This window comes from Danio rerio, chromosome 9 (assembly GCF_049306965.1).
Source record: "Danio rerio strain Tuebingen ecotype United States chromosome 9, GRCz12tu, whole genome shotgun sequence".
NCBI lineage: Eukaryota > Metazoa > Chordata > Actinopteri > Cypriniformes > Danionidae > Danio > Danio rerio.
This window is the reverse complement of record NC_133184.1, coordinates 34,225,138-34,246,252: the sequence shown is the minus strand read 5'-3', so window position 1 is coordinate 34,246,252 and position 21,115 is coordinate 34,225,138. Positions and strand designations below refer to the sequence as shown.

General features: G+C 37.4%; 1 protein-coding gene across 7 annotated transcripts in view; it reads left to right on the top strand.

The window, feature by feature from the left end:
* Positions 1 to 5,278, top strand: part of satb2 (SATB homeobox 2) — an 81,215-nt gene extending 75,937 nt beyond the window's left edge. For 6 of the 7 annotated variants that reach the window (XM_073912043.1, XM_073912044.1, XM_073912045.1 and 3 more), the window contains one exon: positions 530 to 5,278. In XM_073912043.1, the coding sequence (XP_073768144.1) occupies positions 530 to 1,150 (621 nt within the window). In that variant the 3' untranslated portion in view covers positions 1,151 to 5,278. The remainder of the gene's footprint in view (positions 1 to 529) is intronic. The other variant, NM_001128532.1, reaches the window with a different exon arrangement.
* Positions 5,279 to 21,115: the final 15,837 nt, after the last annotated feature.

The following is a 21,115-nucleotide window of genomic DNA, read 5'->3' as shown; positions in this document are numbered from 1 at the left end:
AAGCATATGCTAACAATTTCATGTCTCATGACCAAGTCAGAACTGTCATTTCTGGCTGTCTGTGTTTTGGTTTTGCATGACTTTTTCTGTTAAATTTAGTAGTCTTCTAGCAGGGATGGGATGTATCCCTGTCAAAGTGAAAGATGGAAACCAACTTGTCACCATACTTCAAATGATATGTTGTTTCAAAAGATTTCTTTATACACATACTTTTGATGGAATTCATTTTGGTTTCGGTGCTTACTTGCTTAGCGTCTCCCATATAAAATGATTATATGACAATATATTCAATCTTGTGGAATATGTGTACGATACACCTAAACAATCATTACCAGTCTGGTTGGATTTTTACCAGAGTTGATCCCATACTCAAGTGCACTGAGGACATTAACTCCAAAAGACATTCATTGAAATGGCACTTTGAACTTTTAAGCAGTGTTTCAATTATTCTATACTGCTGACACAAGTTTAGGTAACTAAACTTAAAAAAAAAAGATTAAAAAAACTCTCAATTTTCTTTTCTCATCAGGCACTTCACAGACAGCCCATGCAGCCACTGAAGGACCACTCTCCTATTCGAGAAGACCCTATTCCCAGTTCTGGAGCTGAAGAGAACCCTCAGGCCAACACAGGTTCTGGAAACAATGGACCGGTTGTCAGTGTCACCAAAAAACCTCGCTCTCGCACCAAGATCTCTCTGGAAGCTCTTGGCATCTTACAGAGCTTTATCCAGGATGTGGGTCTATACCCTGACCAGGAAGCCATACACACTCTGTCAGCCCAACTGGATCTGCCCAAACATACCATTGTTAAGTTCTTTCAGAACCAACGTTATCATGTGAAGCATCATGGACGACTGAAGGAGCTCGGATCGGAGGGCGGCGGTGTAGACGTGGCTGAGTATCGAGACGAGGAGCTGCTTTCCAGTTCAGAGGATGCAGAGTCCAGTGAAGATGGTCACGAGGAGATCTACAGTGGGCATGAGAGTGCCCCGGCTGGAGCAGCCAACTCTGTCTCAACTCCAGCTCTTTCTTCTGTCCAAGATGAAAATAAAGACAAATGCTTGCCTCTGGGAACAGTCAGACCCAACTCTCTGCCCCCATGCAGTTCATCCTCAAGTCCCAGAGATCAAGCAGACTATCAGAGATAAACCAGCCTCAGCAAAGACTATACTGTAGGTAGGGAAAGGCAAAGAGTGAGCACTTACATCAGTTATGCAGTGGAGAAGAGAGTGTTGTGGACAGCTTAGAAACTTACTGGCAAAGACGCAGTGTCTTTTTAAGACCTGCTAAAGGCAAACAGAACCAGACAAGATTTGCATTTTGATTAAGGGGACTCTTGGCCTCATACCTCACAAGTTACTTACAGGGACAAGGTGGTACATAAGCAATCCCTACAGGGTAATACCTGCGTTTGGTTGACTGGAAAGCTTTAATTCCTTATATGTAAATTGTTGAATTAAAGCTGGTTTCAAGATGGCTGCCTCAACCCCAAGATATCACGAGCATTCAAACATGCACGCTAGGAATGTCAAGAAGGCCAGTCTTTCACCAAGATTTTGATTTATTATCTGATAACAGAGGGTTTCTTTAAAGATACCACTATCCATGCCCCCTCTACACATCTACAGGGTTAAAATAGCAGGGACAGAGCTTTAGATGAGCCATTAATCTCTTATAGGTCACCAATAACTTAATTCCTGTCTGATCAGGGAACCTAGTGGATGGCTGTGGCTGTCCTCATTTTCCCCTCCATGATGGGGCGTATTGATGGTCGCCAATAGAGGGTCGTGCTTGACTGCTAAAGTAGTCGGGTGGGTTGGAGGTACATATGAGCTTCTGGGTGTACACATCAGCCCAGCCCAGGAACCCTACTATAAACACATGCGGTGTGCTGAAAGGTCCACAGTTAACCCAATGGCGCTTTTGAAGACCGCGCCATCTCTCCCACAACCAGCCACAACCATCATTCCAAGCAGTCCCACGCGATTCAAGAAATCACTCCTTTCCCCCCACCACCCATGCACACCCAACACAGACTGTGCACAACATAATGATCCCTCAGTCCTGTCCAGTGGTTGAAGGTTTGCTTTATACAGATATATTTAGGCCTTGGGTTTGTTCCGGTTTTGCTCTCTTAAAAGACTGTAAGAATAAAGTATAATTGGCTGGAGGACTGACTGCTATGGACAGAAGGACAATAGTGAGGGTGCAGTCTAACTGCATCTGCCTCTAACCTAATGGAGAAAAGCAAACAAACAACTGCAATTGTGTGGAAGTGCGGTCGTCTTTTTCTTCCGTCACCCCCACAGCTCTCTCTTTTACTGACTGATGCCCACAATGTCCTAATTTGACCACACGTAGCCACACCCAACTCCACAGCACTATTTATTGCTATCTCACCCTCAATTATTATTGTTGTTATTGTTATTATTGTTATTATGGTTGTTCTTGCTGTTATTTTTAGTTCTATTTTCACGGTCTAATATCAGATTTTGACTCGCAGCAGATGTTTTGGTAACGAGAGACGTTGTGAAAGAAAGAAACACTGCCAAAACATAGAGAAAGGAATTAGAAGCAGTTACTGAAGTTACTGAGTGAATCATGTGAGATATATAAATATATATATATATACTGCCAATTCTATCAGCATTATGTACTTTTCCAAAGAGAACAGCACTTGGCAGATGAGGCGTTGAATATTAAAACAACAGAATTAAAAGAATCATTGGAATTTGTATGATCTTTTGTGCATAAGATGACAATCCTTCTTTTGAGCCAATCAGAACTCGGCAAGCATGAACTCTGCATTCTGATTGAATTATGACTTTGATCAGCGTAACTTGATGCAACATTACACCTGTTGCAAATCATCCATGATACCGTGGCAACACTTGGATCCAGGGTTCTGATTTGTTTTTGAGAATCAGCTGCTACTTGCTCTTTCACAGATAAATAGACAAAGTATTGTTGTTAACCTTATGCTAACCCTTAAACTATTTTGTTTCAAACCAGTGATAATTGTGGTCTATGTCCATGTTTTGTCTTTTACAAATAGAGATGTTTTATGTAGGATCTTTAACGTGCAAAATGCTGATGTGGTTCTTGCCATTACTTTGAGCATCCTGACTCTTTCACATAGACACAGTGTCCACACTCGCACATGCCTAGAAGTAATGCAATCCAGCAGAACATTAGTTAGAAATGGATATGCACATATTTTTCTGGTAAAGTATAGAAGATGGTATCCCGATCACAAAGATAAACTTCTCACTGTGTCTGATAGGTTGTATTGTAGGTTACCTTGAGAAATGGTTCTCCGCTGCGCTGATGATTTGTACCTGGATAAGATTTGCATGCAACATTCAGTTCTTCTAATCAAGCAAAGAGCAGAGTAAGGCCTCAAAGACTAAGCCGTCTAACATAAATTACAGGACTGATAAGAATTCATGGTGATACATGAGCATGGTGTGCTTTATACCTACCAATATTTGATGGCCTCAGACTATGTCGTGATTCTCTGCTGCTCATCTCTCTTTTATTTTCTGTCCAGTTCACCTGTCTGCATCATCTTGTCCATTCAACCCCATTCTTGGCTTTTTGTCTGATTGTTCCCTGGTCTGATTTTCCCAGATCTGAACTTTATGTTCAGCCATAGGTGATTATAGACCTTAAGAACCTACCAAGGCCCCCTCCAGAAAAACTTAAATTACTGTCAACAACCTTGGAAATGTGTCATTATGTGATTTTTTTCTTTTCAGTCTAGTCTCTTACCACTCATTAAAACCTTTAGAGTCAGTTACATATAAGTATTGCCTTCCCCTCTAAGTGGTCAAAAATACTTTGTCTTCTGTATTTAAAATGGAGCAAGTTGCTCATCATATGTTCCATTTGATAAGAGCCACAGAGTGACAAGGAACACAATCTTCACTTTAAAATCTCGGATGCCTGCAGGGTTTGCAAAAGGTCTTTAATAACACGGTAGTGATTGCCTGCTTGATCTACACCTTACTTAAGCCTGTCAATCATGTCACTTTCGGAGCCCTGCACCACCCCTTTCGTTATACTCTAAGCATCTTCTCCAAATCCCTCCACCCTGCCGAGCCTAGATCAGCTGGAGACAAGCACTTCTGATGAGTCCGTCCCTATACACCTCCCAAATTACCCTCATAAATGATGAGAGCATGTGCACACATGTGTCTGTGTGTCCTAGACTGGTGTTTAACCTACCATGGGGGTGGCTTACCGCTCAGCAGGAGCGAACAACTACTCTCTTCTTCTCCTCCATCACCTCCTCCTCTCCGTCTTTGTCAGAGTTAGTGGTGAGAGTGATGCCGAAAAGAAAACAAAGAAGATTCCAAGAGTCCCTGATGAGCACTAGGTCAAGGTCGATGGCCAATTATCCAAGTCTTTCATTCTCATTCTGTCTTTTCAGTTCTCCGTACCATCCCTCTGTTCCCTCATTTTCTCGTTCACCAGCCGGGAAAGTAATCGTCGTCTCCCATGCTGTGGTGTCGAGGTTAAGTGCAGGTGATGATGCCTTGTTGAGAGGGTAGTTCCCCGAGAGGATGCAGACTCTTGGAGTGGCATGTCTGAAATGTGCTTAAGACAAAGACTTGGTTGGACTCGTTTGTTCAATATCTGGTTAGCCACTTTTGGATTATATTGACTTTAAAAGTTTCGGTTGAAAAAACTGAAGGCTTCCGAGGCTGCTACCCATATTATTTACTCTTGGGCTGTCTAATCCTGCCACTGGCTGGCCAACACACTTGTCTGGAAGATGTCTAGTGAGTCTTGATTTGTTTGGTTAGAGATCAAATCTGTAGGTCAGTGGCCCTACAGGATTTAGACTATATGAAATAACACTCTCATAGTATTTGATCACTAGGATTTGAAAATTCCAGGTACTTACAAGATGTCACAGGAAGGAACTGCATCAAGGATGTTCTTGCTCATATTGCTAATGCTTTCATTTATCTTACAGTGCCTCTGAACTAAGCACAATGCTCCAGTTCTTTGCTTCGGAGATGACAAAATTAAATGATCTCATAATTTCCATCATTGTTTTCATTGTTTTGTACTCATAAACGCCTACAATGTGAATCAGGATTGCCACTCCTGAATTGGTACTTTCCTTGTCAATCGAATGCATTGTCATTATCACTAAGTGATAATTAACTTATGTGCATCATTTGGCTTTTTTGTTTGTATGACAATGTTTTGTTTTTTGATTTTGTTTTTCAAATGCTGTTGTTTAAATAAAGTGCATTCAAGGAAACAGAACTATTCTGCGTGCGTTTGTTCTACCTGCAAATCTGGGTGGTCTGCATGTCAGAGACTTAAATTGCTTTATCCCTAGTCCACAGTACAGTCGCAGAAGTTAAAAGAAAGCAGTGACTAACACACAACGCTATGTTGTATTTACGTAGCAGAGGGATTAGGAGTTGAGACAAATGAGTGGAAAGAAACAAAATACAGTTTCCCTTGTACATTAAAACAAACAAACCATAATAGGAAAAAAGTTACTGGAACTGACAATATAGTGTTTCATGCTTATAATTTGAATATATAAATCACTTGATTCTGTATTCTAGTGAGTAGCGAAAATAGTCCAGCATATTGCTTCGATGTCTATCTTAAGCGTCTCTATAAATCACACTTGAATACGTAAATACCTTACAACAAGACATTATTCAAAATATCCATTTTGTCCCAACTGAAAACAAACCAGACTTTCATTTCAGCACAATAAACAAGAACGACACTGAGGAAAAGTTTCCTGCATCAATAATTCCTTGCCTTATTGCATTTTACAACCTGATTGCTGCAAGCTTCTTTGCATTCATTCCATTGTGTGCTCTCATGGGCTTATTGTAGGTTATGAAATGCACATTTGCATACAAGTGAATTTGTAAACGCTATTGAATTGACAATTTCTGCTCTCATTTATTATTCTGTGCAATAACAAGAATCCATTTTATGATGTGAAACACCATCAGTCCGTTGACCTCACACTAAAGCCACCCCAAAATCAAAAGTCTTGTCTCTGGCCACCTTCCAGGTTTCCCTCCTTCCCGTGGTTCCCCGCTCTCCAGAACAGCTTGCAGTGGTGTCCTCTGGTTTTCATTCCACACCAGCCCTCCAATCTCCTAAATTGAACTTATTATTCGCTCAATTGGCTTGCTTTAACCCTTTCTCTCCCTCCAGGTCCAGGCCTGTATGTCATTAGCCAAAGGATTTTTTGGTTGCAGCGAAAGCGACAGGAGCTGGAGGGGTGTAGCTATAAAGCCGTGGTCCCTGGCAGGATCTGCAGTTGCATCCGCTGGAAGAGAGTCAGCGCTCAGACTACGAGTGCAGCGGAGCCAGACCACCCAGAGTGGGATGTGTGGCCCAGTTTGTTTTCTAGCTGATGAGTTTTAGTCCCAGCTGATAGCTTTGGTGACCTGGATCGCTCCCTCTCTCTCTTTGATTTTTCATTGTCTCTTCCTCTCTGACGTCAACTAAAATCTGTATGAAAATATTTTAATGGCCATCTGTGTGCTGCTCTTTATCATATATCAACAGGATGGCTTATTCCAAAGTTGTATGGGTATCATCTGATATTAAATGATAAGAATAATAAGCTAGCCAGCTGTGCATGTAGAATTAAGAATTCAGAAAAGACTACTTAGGAATCACCTTTTTGGAATAATATGAGTCCTCAAATATTACAACAACAATCCCAGCAGGCACAGGGTGTCAACATGATGTCAGCTTGACATTGTACCCCAAGGTTGTGGGACATTGAATTTTGTTTAGAAATGAAATTGAGTTGACGTCAGAACCCATCAGCCCGGCGTCAATGTCCAACGTCGCACAGACCATGTATATTGGTTAATTTCGAACCTAAAAGCAATAAAACATCGACATATAATGATGTTACAGCTTGACGTTTGGTGGACGTTAACAACATGACGCCTATCAGACTCTGGGTTTTAGTTACCATACCTGATGAATAAATGTCAGTATTTGATGTTAATATGACGTTGGTTTAAGATGTTGGATGTTAAGATGTTAAGATGTTTCCAACAGAACTTCATTTAACGTCGTTTTTGGACATCAAAATAACATTGTCCTTCGATGATGAATCTAAAGATTACTCTCTGCTGGGATGTCAGTATCCATGCCATGACTGGAGTGCCAAACTGCAAAGGTTTTGAGAACATCCACATCTCTATTATTTAGGTTACTTTTTAACTGCTTTTTCTAGCGTTATTATTGTAGTTGTATGTTATTTTGTTACAAAGAAGAACAAACACAGCTATATATTAATCTGAATGTAACTCTCTCAGGGTATTTACACAAATTATGGTATTACAAACCTCTTTATCCCTTAAAAAAAAAAGTAAGTTCACTGTGATTAAATTCCCCATGTTTTCGTTGTTAGTTCAATAGTCTTGAGGTAATCTATAAGCTTTTCTGTGCTCCAAAACAGTTCAGCACTTCCGGCAATATGAATCAACTAATTATTTGACGTGACCTCATACTTCAATTTCTCATCAAATCTTCTGCCCCCTTCAAGACACTGTTGCTTTTACTGATAGTGGTTATTTATTCACGTCAAAGAGGATTCAAACTGAGGATTACTTGCAAATATAAGAAAATATAAACAGTAGTTTATTAAACTCTGTCTGGCTGAACATCTTATTGTAAGTTTATTTGAAATGCACTGTCCACAGCACAGTTAACTACGAGATTCAAAATAAATCTGTTACACACAGTGTCCATTATTATTAGATGAATGGTAATATATGGATACAGACAGTGCAAATATGATTTCCTCTGGGGTAAATGAAGTCTGCTTTTGCATTAATATGTCAAACCACCGCAGCATGCAGGTATGGTCTGCTTCAAACACAGAGCGTATTATGTGTGTGCGAGTCGGCATGAGCCACAAAACTTATCAGACTCATTAGAATTACGCAGAGATCTGAATTTTAAAGTGGTGAGTCTATTTTGAGACACAAAATTACTAGTAAAGACTGTAGAGGTCATGAGTCTGATGAGCTCAACAACTCTAATGTGGTATATGGACACAGATTTTCAGTAAGCCAGCCCAAGTGCGTACAGTGAACTGTTGCACCTTTACAAAATCGCTATGTTTAAGATCTGATTTTAAAAATGAGAGATCGTCACTGCCTGACTGATATACAAAATGAAGTCGGTGTCAGACCAGACAGGAACCACTGCATTAAATTCTTGTTCAAATTCATTGTTAAAATTCTTGTTTTAATTTATTTGTGCCGCCTTTAAAATATGGACATTTTTACCCCGGTATTTTCAATGGAGTTTCTGTGCTAGCCTGCTAAATTAAACTAAATTAATGCTTAAGTTTATTTAACAAATTGTATTTTGATTCAATTACAACATCATTGCTCTAAAAGAATCCTTATGGAATTGAAAATAGTCACATAAACCTTTCACTGGAAGTTTATTAATGGCTGAAAAACACTAGCTGTGCAAATATTCCATTGTCAAAGTTGATATAAATGGGCCAGCATGGTGGCTAAGAGGTTAGCATGTTGTCTCACAGCAAGAAGATTCTGTTCTGTTCAAGTCCTGGCTGGACCAGGAAGCCTTTCTGTGTGGAGTTTGCTTGTTCAACCCGTGTTCACGTGGGTTCCAAAGGAATGTATGGGTGTTTCCCAGCTCTGGGTTGTACTCTCAATACTGGGCTGAGGCAGATAAACATGGTTTCACTATAGTAACTGCTGATAAAGTAGGGAATAAGCTGAAGGAAAGTGAGTGAGAGAGATACAAATAAAAGCTATTTGCTTTTTTTAAGCTGCTCTTTGTCCTGCACAATTCAATTTTAAGCCTTGAATAAAAATTCACAGCGACGCAGTGGCACAATAGCTAGTGCTGTCGCCTCACAACAAGAAGGTTACTGGTTCGAGCCTCGACTAGGTCAGTTGGTGTTTATGTTTGGAGTTTGCATGTTCTCCCTGCGTTCGCGTGAGATTCCTCTGGGTGCTCCGGTTTCCCCCACAGTCCAAAGACATGCGGTACAGGTGAATTAGGTAGGCTAAATTGTCCATAGTGTATGAGTGTGAATGGATGCTTCCAAGAGATTAGTTGCAGCTGAAAGGGCATTCGCTGCGTAAAACATGTGCTGGATAAGTTGGCGGTTCATTCCGCTGTGGCGACCCTGGATTAATTAAGGGACTAAGCGGGAAAAAAATGAATGAATAAAACCTCACATTTCAAAGCACTTTGTGAAACCTGCAATACAAGGACCTTCACATAAAAGCCACTTAAATAGCCCCTATTATGGGTTTTTGAAAATGACCTCCTATGCAGTGTGTAACACAGCACTAAGTGAATGAACTCCTCCAGCTGAGGTTTAAACCTGAAAGTGCACCGTGTTTAAAACTATTGATTCTTTAACGAAATTTTTAAATTAGTCAAATTAATGAATTCAGTTGGGCGAGGATGACAATCACTAATAGATGGAGATTTGGCTGCAGAGACTATTATTTATGGGACTTTGTCAGTAACTGTTACAGTTCATATGGACCAGTTTCTTCTTCCTCCGGATCATGTAAGTGTAATTAAAATCATTGTCTCTTTTGAGTAGTTTTCAAAATATTGGTTTAATTTTGACTTGTAAGTTGTAATCCCTCTACGCTGCATGTAATCCCTTATCTATTATAGATCAATGCTTGTAATGTATCCTTTCAGGTTAAAACTTTATGGGACTATTCACATACTGCTTCCAAAACCACGTTAAAAAAGGCGTCACAAGCTTCTTCCTATACTGATTAAAATGTGTTTCTGAACTCGCGATCCTCTGCCGTTTGTCTTTGCTATGGCCACCATCAGCTGTTCCTACATGCCGCACGGTCAATTTGCAAAATAGTTCAACTTTTGCCACTGTATGGATTAATACTGAAAGTGAGTCGTTGCTGTTACTTGTGGTTAGCGTTAAGAGTAGAGTAATATGCTGGTGTTTAACTGCATTGCTTTATTACACTCCTGCATTGGGCTCTCACATACTCTCTGCTTCTTCATAACCGTGGTGGGCGTTTCTCTCTGTCTCGCGCTGAATGCAGTTGACCAATCACAACAGAGTGGGTCATCGGTCCAAACGGTGCAGATTAGCATCGCGCTAAGGATCAAATGAATCGCTGAACAAATCATATGGGAGTCGCTGGGATAATTAGGTAAAAGTAAATGCACGTTATAAGACAATGAAAGTTTTTTGACCTTGCATGCATATCACCCTGTTGTTGGAGACACCCGAATCCAAAATATGAACTTTTATAATGCCTAATAGGGGCTCTTTAACACTCAAATGACTGGAAATTAGCAATCATTTTGAATAGTAACCTTTACACAGGGAAGGATAAAAATAAAGTGCAATATCTATGTATGATCATCATATCAGAGCCAGAGTAAGTGGGCATCGCTTGGGCAACTCTCGGGCACGAGTGAAGCTCACACCCCTGTATAAACATCGGCCCACTGAAGCACCATCTAAACGTTCTAACACTCTGCTTGTCTGTTTGTAATTATCAAACCGCAGAAAAGTGCGTGTGAGGAAACTCAAGAGGCCCATGTGGCCGAGGGCTTTAAGCGGACACAATAAAAAGCATCATTGTTTCTGTGGGAACGGTTTAGATGTCGCACTCAATGTGACGGAGAGCTGTGAGGTCGAGGCTGCATGCGGTTTCCCCGTGTTTACATCCAGCAGGTCTGTGTGTGGCCTTTTTGACAAATACTTTGATTCTGTTTGTTGTATCGGCCCTCGTTAATGCTTTTTAAATCATGCCGGGGACTTGTGTTTCCTGATTAAGTGACAAAAACATCCTGGAAAACAATGGTTTGCAACACAACGGGATAGCATGACATCAAATACACATCTAGGCTCCATTCAGCGCAGGAGATTTATGGCGTTTTGATGTTGTGTGTCTTTTGGAGCGGTTAGAGGCAGAACAGAGGGTGATGGACGGAGAACAGATGAACTGAGATTGACAGCTCTCTGCCAGGGGAGAAGGGGCAGCTGCCAGGGCACTGCTGCTGGGGTATTAGGGCCTGATGGCAGCGTGATTAGGGGCCATTAGAGGTGAGAGAGAGGGGGCGGCGCAGGACGCAGGTGCACCAATGCCTGTTATTACCCAGAATTCAGCGGGGTGAAGCGCAAACACACACCTGTGGTCTCCCGTTGGCACTCGCTCGCTCGCTACCCACCCCCCTAATCTCACTTGTGCACATTAATACACACACTGATAAACACGCTAATACCCAGAGCACGCTTTCATACGAGTGCATCCTGATAGTCAAACTGGCTTCTCTCATGCTTTTTATGGCTTGAAAACAGATTTATAGATATATAAACATGTAATTCTTTACTATATTTCAAGTCAATTTAAGATATAGTTTTATCAAACAATCCATTTTACAAACAAACCATTTACATATACAGGTGCAGTCAGAATTATTAATCCCCTTAGATTTTTTTCCCATTTTTTAAATATTTTCCAAATTATGTTTAACAGAAGAAGGAAATTTTCACAGTATGTCTGATAATATTTTTTCTTCTGGAGAAAGGCTAATTTGTTTTATTTCGGCTAGAATAAAATCAGTTTTTAATTTTTAAAAAGCCATTTTAAGGTCAAAATTATTAGCCCCTTTAAAGCAATTTTTTTCAATAGTCTACAGAACAAGGGGGGCGGGTCGTCTGATGATTTCCAAAAATCTCAAATATGTTTTTAAATTATTAAAGTTACCATATTTTATAAATAACATACAGAACAAAAAAATTGTATTTAATAGTTACATAATAAACAACATGTAAATAAACAATCATCAGCCTTTCATTTTTTTTCATTGAATTGCAACTCTTGGGATTATTATTAGCAACACAGCAATAGTATTAGTTGCAGCAGATTGATTTTATCGGACAATGTTAAACTTTGACACCTTTGCAGCATTTGTATATTAAAAATAAAGCCCACGACTGAACAAAGAGGACAATCTCCAAGTGGAGGTCTTCAAAATTGAAAAATTGTCTTTCTCAAAGAACGCCTCATTAAGTAAGGTTAATATTAAATTGAATGAATAATGACTAAAAAAATGATATTGATGTTAGACTGTAACACTTTTTTGTGTTGTCCTAAGTTTGTTTATATACTTCCTATTGGTGTATTTAGTCATTGTGTGTAATGTTTGTATGGTTACAATGACCTCTGAGTATAGTGGGGGTAGCAAGTTACTGGAATTGTTATTTGGGTGTCACGGGCTGAAAAGTTTGGGAACCCCTGTCCTATAGGATGCTTTACAATATTATATTTGTGCATTTACATTAGTCAGTACTGAAGCCAACACGGAAGGTAATCTAACAAAATAACTTATGATAACAGTTAAAAAAAAATAGCAGCAGAAATGTATATGTTAGAGGAAAATATGAAATAAACATTTTTAAATAGTGGAAAATCAAGAGAAACAAAAAATATATACAATTTTGTTGAAATTTTGTAGTTTAGATATATATATATATATATATATATATATATATATATATATATATATATATATATATATATATATATATATATATATATATATATTTTATATTTTTTCAATATTTTACATTAATTTAAATGTATTGTCTTGCTGTTTCTAAAGATAAAAAGACTTACACCAACTTCGATAACCTAAAATAACTTAAAAGAGGGAATAAATTACTAAAACTAAAAAAAAAAATGTCTGATACAATTAACAATTAAAAATATAATAATGATCTGAATCATTAATAATGATCATAATAATGATCATAATAATGATCTGAATCTGAATATTATTAAATTGTATTAGTGTACACTGCACACATAATAAAAAATTATATATATATATATATATATATATATATATATATATATATATATATATATATATATATATATATATATATATATATATTTATATATATATCAATCAAGCCTTTATTTGTCACTACACTTTCGTATAGCGAAACTAGACCCCCCAGACCATACACAAAATATCACACTTTTTAGGGGAGAAAGATTATAGGAGGTAGCATTTAGAAATGAAGAAAGATACATTTGGACAGTTAGGCAAAAATATTGTATATATATAAAGTATTAAATATTTTTTCAATGTTTGAAACTATTTATTCACTCCATGTTGTTCCGTACCTGTATAACTTTCTTGTTTATTGAAAAAATATTCATGCACTCATTTAGTGTCTTTCGACTTAGCCCTTTGTTCATCAGGGGTCACCACAGCGGAATGAACCGCCAACTTATCCAGCATATGTTTTCTACAGCGGGTGACCTATCAGCTGCAACCCAGTTGCTGGGAAACACTCTTACACTCTCACATTCATACACATACACTACGGACAATTTAGTTTATTCAGTTAACCAGTAGCACGTCTTTGGACTGCGAGGGACCCCGGTGCACCTAGTAGAAACCCATGCCAACACAGGTAGAACATGCAAACTCCACATAGAAACGCCAACTACAGTAACCCAGTCGGAAGTCGAACCAGCGACCTTCTTGCTGTGAGGTGACAGAGACAACCACTTCAAAAATATTCAAAACATCTGCCTTACTTTACCAAAAAATAAAAAGGTCACATTGGTTTGGACTGAAATGACTGCAAAAAACAAACAACTATTTTTAGGTGAAATATCCCTTTAGAAATGAACATCAAGATGGTTAAATACAACCTCTAACTCTGCAGCAAGAGTCAGTGAAGTTCCTGCTGATCATTTAAGTGAGAGATTGAGGATGAGAGGAAATGTGAGCTGTCATGAGGACGTCCCTTGGGAGATCGGGCTAAAGCAGGGCATCTGTCACTGGCCCGTATCAGAGTGTCATACGACGACACTAATGCACCAAACAACAACATTCACATGAGCGCAACCCAATCAGCTCCCATGAACAAACATTCAATTACCTCAACAGAGCATGAAAATCAAAACTGTCTCCGTTTGATTGCTGCCCCTAATCAGCTTGACAGCAAAAATAGTACTGGCTTCTGACAAACACAGGAATACTTTTATTCCGCATTTTGTTAAATTAGATATCTGGCCACAAAAAGCAGGGACTATGAGATGTTTTGTTAGCTTATTTTGTTGGTTTATTTATGGAGCCCAAACTTGAGAAGAATTAGTGCAGGTCAGGTGTGTGACAAAAAGAAAGCTATTTGAGGTAAAAAATAAATAAAAATAACAGCAAGGGTTGCACTGGGTTTGATTTGTCTGATTTAATCAGTTTCCCCGTCAAGCACAATATTCAATATAAGAGGCCAAACAGCTGCTGCAATTAAAAATGTATAATGCGCCACATTTCTCTAAATCCCAGAATAACTAATCTCCTCTGTAACATGAAAAAAACATGAGAGGAAATGTAATGATTTCATCCATCAAAAAGCTGAACAAACACACCAGCTCACACATTAGACAGCCATTCAATGTCTGAAAGAAAAGATTTACTGTTATCTAGTGCTACTCACTCCTCATCTACTGCTGCACACCTTATGAGATTGGTGAACTTTTCAGAATCTAACAAACTCAAAGAGAATATGTGTCAAATCCATTACATTCTGATTGCTGATTGCTGACAAAAGCAGCAGTCATTTTTTTAGTCAAGTGTTTCAGCCAATATTTTCTGCTCATATTAAACCAAAGAGTTTTTGAAGGAAAAAAAGTGAAATGTTATGCAATGGCCAAGTCAATCACCTGACCTGAATCCGATTGAGCATGCATTTAACTTTCTGAAGACAAAACTAAAGGGAAAATCCCCCCAAAACAAGCAAAAACTAAAGACAGTTGCTGTAGGCCTGGCAGAGCACCACCGGGGATGAAACCCAGTGTCTGCAACATAATTGACTGCAAAAGATTTGCAACCAAGTATTAAAAAGTGAAAGTTTGATTTATGATTTTTATTCTGTTCAATTATTTTGGTCCCTTAACAAATGGGAGGCACATATGCAAACTGTTGTTATCCCTACATCGTTCACCTGATTTGGATGTAAATACTCTCAAATTAAATCTGACAGTCTGCAGTTAAAGCACATCTTGTTTGATTCATTTCAAATCAATTTAGCAATACTTATCATCATTTAAAACAACGTATAAATAAATAAATATAAACATTATAATACTTTAAAAACCTTTTGTTGCTGCAACTCATTGAAACTATCGAAAAATATAGGTTAAAGGGGCTAATAATTATTACCTTAAAATGTTTTTGTTTTGTTTTTTATTTAAAATTTTTTTTGTGTTTTTTTATTTTGTTTTTTATTCTAGCCGAAATAAAACAATTAAGACTTTCTTCAGAAGAAAAAATATTATCAGACATACAGTGAAAATGGTCTTGCTCTGTTAAACATCATTTGGGAAATATTTAAAAAAAGAAAAAAAATTGAAAGGGGGACTAATAATTCTGACTTCAACTGTATATATTTTTTAAAAGATACATTCTTCATCTCATAATCAGATAATCTAAGAATAAACCAACAAAGAAACACCTCATTCTGAGTAAAATATTTGTCTTTAAAAAAGGCTTCTGTTTTTTTTTTTTTTTTTTTTAACGAGAATCTCGCATATTAGTTTATGAACCTAAACCAGGTTAAGGTCAGTAGAACACTACATATGTGAATGGCACTGATAAAGGAATGCCTTTTATGGGACTCCTCTAAGATGCCATCACTGCCTCCTCTCTTATGCCCAAAGGCAGGCATGGCATGATGACAGGTGTGCAAAGCAGGCCCGCCCGAGGGGGTCCCGGGGTGAAGTACCACCATCCCATTCATAGCTGATACTTTCTGACAGCCGGGCACTCTTATGGGGACAGAGCTGCAACATTTATTACTCTTCAAAACATGCTACTTTGTAGATACTTCCTGAGACACTTCTGTTAATGACAAATATGGCGAATGAAAGCATTTACAGTGTTGAACAAGTTACTTCCAAATTGTAATGCAAAAAAACTGAATAAATATAAATTCACTAACATTTACACAAGTAAATAAATAGACTCAATGATGGGCTAAATATCTGCGGATTTCTGTTCACGCAAATTCCGTGTGGGCCTTATTACTGTTATTTAACTGTTAACCTTTACCTTGCAATATTAATTTTTCAGAATTGTAATGCATTACTTTTGAGTCACTTTTACTAAACTAATTACAGAAGTCGAATTTTAAGATAAAATATGTCAGTTTTTTTTTTTATAAAAACATCCCAGAAGCAAAGTAATTATAAAATATATTTTTAACTACAACAGTGTTACATAGTTTGCTGTCTTGTGTTACTAACTATATTACAAAATAAATAAATAAATTGGAATCCCACACACATACCTGCACATTCCTACACTGTAAAAAAAAAGTTGACTCAACTTAAAATTTTAAGGTAACAAGCTTAAGGACATTTTTGAGTTTACTCAACTTAAATTTAAAGTTCAGTATTTGGGTTGAAAGTTATTTTAACTTAAAACAACAACAACAACAACAACAAACCTCTGCAGCAAGTTGCCGTACAATTTTGAATTAAGTCAACTTTTTTTTTCCTGTGTACAGGATTCCACAGGATTATGTGAAAATTTTCCTGTAGGACTCCTCCAGGACTCTTACAGGGAACATACAGGAATCCTAAAGCAAACATGTAAAATGAAAATAAATAAAATACAATTTTATTAAATATAATTAATAAAAAATGAATAGTAATAATAAAGTATGAAAATCAAAAAACTATTAACATAATAATTTTATAAACACTAATAATGAGACAACAATAAAGGGGACCTATTATGCAAAAACCGTTTATAGGGAGTTAAAACACAATTGTTTGGCAACAGTCTGTTGATATAACCAGCTTCTAATGGTAAAGATGTATTAATAAAAAAAAATTATTACACTTGATCTAAGAACCCGTTTACACTAATACGTAAAATTTTTAAAATGCATAAGTTTTGCTACAGTTACGCTATCCGTCCACACTATGCTGGAGCTTTTTGAAAACGCTGAAGAGGCCGTTTTTATTCTGAAACACTGCTTCTCCATCTCAGTGTGGATGGGGAAAAATGGAGACATCTGAAAAAAGCTTCATATTGAAGACTTTTCTTCAGTATGAAGTAGCCTACACACAGTTCAGTCTTGCATCCTCTCCCTGTAAGTTCAGACTTCGCAAGTTTGATATGGAAAACAAACTCCAGAGGACAAGTCGGGTAAGTCTTCAAAGGGAACAGTACACTTTATAACCTCATTCACAACACCCTGGCGTTGTTTCACTTTTTCAACAATAAAATTAAAGCATGATCAGGAAGTGCCTATTTTTATTTTGCTATTAACTTAACAGACACCAAAAATGTTGAGGCGTTGTGTAGCTACATATTTATATGACCGTCATCTTTACTTCATATTTATAACAAAACGGAGCCTATAACCTAACTGCCTCCTTTCATTAAGGTTTAATAAAAATACAAAACATACCCTCTCTTTTGTTAAATATCAGTTTTAATAATCAATTATGACTATTATAAAAGTATATTGTACAATAAGTTTATACAATATAGGAAATAAAGGCAAGCAATCAGTCAAATGTGCAGAAGCATTCAGCAAAAACATGTTACCTGAGAACAAAAAGATTCAGAAGACCAAAGTTGGCGAATATGTCGTTAGATATAGACAACAAGATGAGTTAAATATCATATTTAACAAATATAGTGAGATTAGATCCAGTGATAGATGCTTGATTAACAGTCTGACGTGCACAGCTCTTATATGGGGTTGATGTGCTCAAAGCACGCTGCAGTGCATGCCAGAATGTGTGTGGTCACGTGATGTGCGCTTACAGCAGTGTAGTATGGACGGAGAGTTGTTCAGAAACGCTAGTGTGGACGCAGATCGTTTTCATTCTAAAACGTCATTTTAAAACTAAAACATATTAGTGTAAATGTGGCCTAAAGGGGAAAGCCCTGCCCATTACTGACAATCTCTCCCACATTAGCATTAGGATGTTAGTCTTGTTTTAAATCTGCCACTATGCTTTTACGTAGGCTGCGTCCAAAATCGCCTACTACTCAGTGTGTACAGCGTTTGAATTTGAATTTACTAAATGACCGTTAGAAAAGTATGTTTTATACAGTATGAACGCTAATAGTATGAAAGGAACTCGGACAAACATCTGCCATTTTGTCACCTACCTGCTTCAGTTGCATTGCTTCACTTCCATTTATGAATTCTCTCTCGAAGCATTATAGGATAGTGCAGCATCCATCGGATGGACACTTCAGAATCTCGACGGAAGTAGTAGGTCATATGGGTACTTCTTGTACAATGTTTTTCGAATTCTATAAATTTGGACATGCTATACTCAGCTTTCATACTGTTTTTAGCATACTAAATAGTATGGAAGTATGCGATTTCAGATGCACCAATAGGCATTTGTAGCTGCTCTTTTGAATTAGTTTAATTTAAACTGAATTTAAAGTGACAGTCACAAAAAGGGGCACAATTTGGATCAAAGCCTGCAAGGGGCAGTTTTAAAGAGGTTTAAAACATTATTTGTGGGGCATTTTGAGCTAAAAATAACATCACATACACACTCAAAGGGACATCAGAAACTTATTTTACATCTTGTACAAAGGGGCACAATAGGTCCCCTTTAAAGATTAAGCTTGATTTACTTTCTGTCAAAACACTTGCAAACAATCCAAAGCAACAGCATAGCATTAAAACAATGGGCTGTCCATTAACATGCAATTCTCTCAATGCAATTCCATACAGCGCTTCTAATATCCTCCTTATGCGGTGACACATCATCCATGAATGATTGACCCATTCAGACGTGACATTGGCAAGTGCTGGACTCACTTCAGACATTAACCACAGTGCCAGACGTGACTGAGCAGCCCATCTCCCGTCACTGATTGTCCCTTTACTGTTTATCTTATTAAAGCCTGACTGATGGCTGTCATTCTTTTATCTATGCTAGAGTGGCTCTCACCGCCTGATATTATGCTTAATATGTTCTTTTGCAGCCAAAATATGCAGAGAGGTGTGAAGATTTACTATGTAAAAATAACTTTATACCAAGAACCAAGTGTGACACCCTGTGCGAACACATAATTAGGGCAGCGTTTGGGTTGCTTAAAATCGGTTAATGGTTACTGTTAACACCTTGGGAATGCACTTGTGGTACAGGTGTATTATTAAGGACAAAAGAGAACTTACTATGCTCTATTACTATGTAAGTTAAATTTAATAAACATTGGAGAGTAAACAACAGTTCAATAAGCAAAAATTAAAGAGCCGGTTCATCCCAGTTCTGCCATGGTTTACTCATGGTTTACAAACATATTTAAGTTCCTTAATTATATTGAACAAAAAAGGACATATTTTAAAAATGCTGGTAGCTGGCACCCATTTATTTCATAGTAATGTTTTCTACAATGGAGCATTCTTCAAAATATCTTCTTTTGTATTCAACAGAAATAAGCAACTCAAAAGGTTTAAAAACATATGAGGGAGAATAAATAGTGAGGTATTTTACATTTGGTGAACTATCCCTTCAAGTGACTTACAATTAACATAATATAATGCTTTGATTGACTAAAAATAGTCACTTGTTTTATTCCTGTATGTATTAGTGCTTTAGAATAAATTGGTTGAATAAAGGATTCAATCATTCATTAACAAATCTATTTTTGAACCAATGAGTTAAAGAATTTATTGTTTGATTCACTAAAAAGAGTCAGAGGTTTTCTGTCACTGGAATCTTTGCAGGAATCTTGCGCTCTTGATTCATCAATGACCACGATAACAATCTGCTCTACAGGGCGGATCCAAGATTATGTGAATCTTGGGATAAGGAGAAACAGACACACTAACATGAACAAGGATGCTATTCAAATTACAATGCTATATAGACTTACCTATAAAATATACGTAAAAGAGTTTTTGAAATTTTCAACTATAGTCTGGAATTAAAGTACTCAATTCACTAACATGGTAAAATATTTAAATTCTTAAATGCTGAAGTAAAAGTTTCAATAATTCACAGAAAAGTTACTTGTTTACTTTCAAGATCAAGGTCCCCTAACGCAATTTACAATTGCAAATAAACAGAAAACACTTGTAAGTCACGAAATGCTTAAACAATTAGTTAACAGATTTTTTTTCACATGTGTGTCTGAAATCATGTGCTACTCTGGTGTGTACTTAAAGGGGCAAAAAATGACTTACTATGTACAGTAGGAAAAATAAATCATGGAAGTCTATGGCTACATGTTTCAAGTTCATCAGAAGAAGAAAACTCAGATGGTTAGTAAATGACTACAGAATATTAAATGAATAATTGCTTTGAAACCGGTGACAAAAATGTTTTACATACTATAGTATGCACACTTTAAAATGTTACTAGAAGTAACTCATTAATTTGTGTACAGTATGATTTGAACACTGAATGTTACGGTTCTGAATCACAATTGATAAACAATTAAAAGATTCAATAAAAGACTCACATTTTTACATTCTAAATCATACCAGCCTACACTCCCGTTTTTCCCAGAAGTCTCCCATATTTCAGACTTATCTCCTGCCACCCTCCCATTTTGTTATTTCTCCCAGAAAACTGCCGCAATGTCTCCCGGATTATCAGAGACAAATGTTGGCAGGTATGTTCTAAATGTTTTATGGGTGTACTCACACTATGCTATCCGAACCATGTCCAAGTGCATTTCCTGCCTCGTTTGACAAGTTTGAGTGCTCCGAATTAGACCCAGTTGCAGTGCCAAAGCCCAGTTTGGGAAAAGTCGAAACTGAAGATGCAATGTCACTTTTAAGGGACTGTTTCATATAGATTTATTAATCATTCTTACTTTTCAACGAACATAAACTGTCGTAGTTTGTTAAAGATGCAAACCCCTTGCTGCATGTCAGTTGCACCTTCAGTAAAAACTCTTAATAAGTGCAGCGTGATGACTTTCATGATAATTTATGGGCGTCAACAGTTGTGGATATGTTTGGCAAAATATTTGACTGTTTCGCTGCATCCAAAACTACTAAAATGAAATAACTAAAGAAATCTCCACTGCGTTGAGCA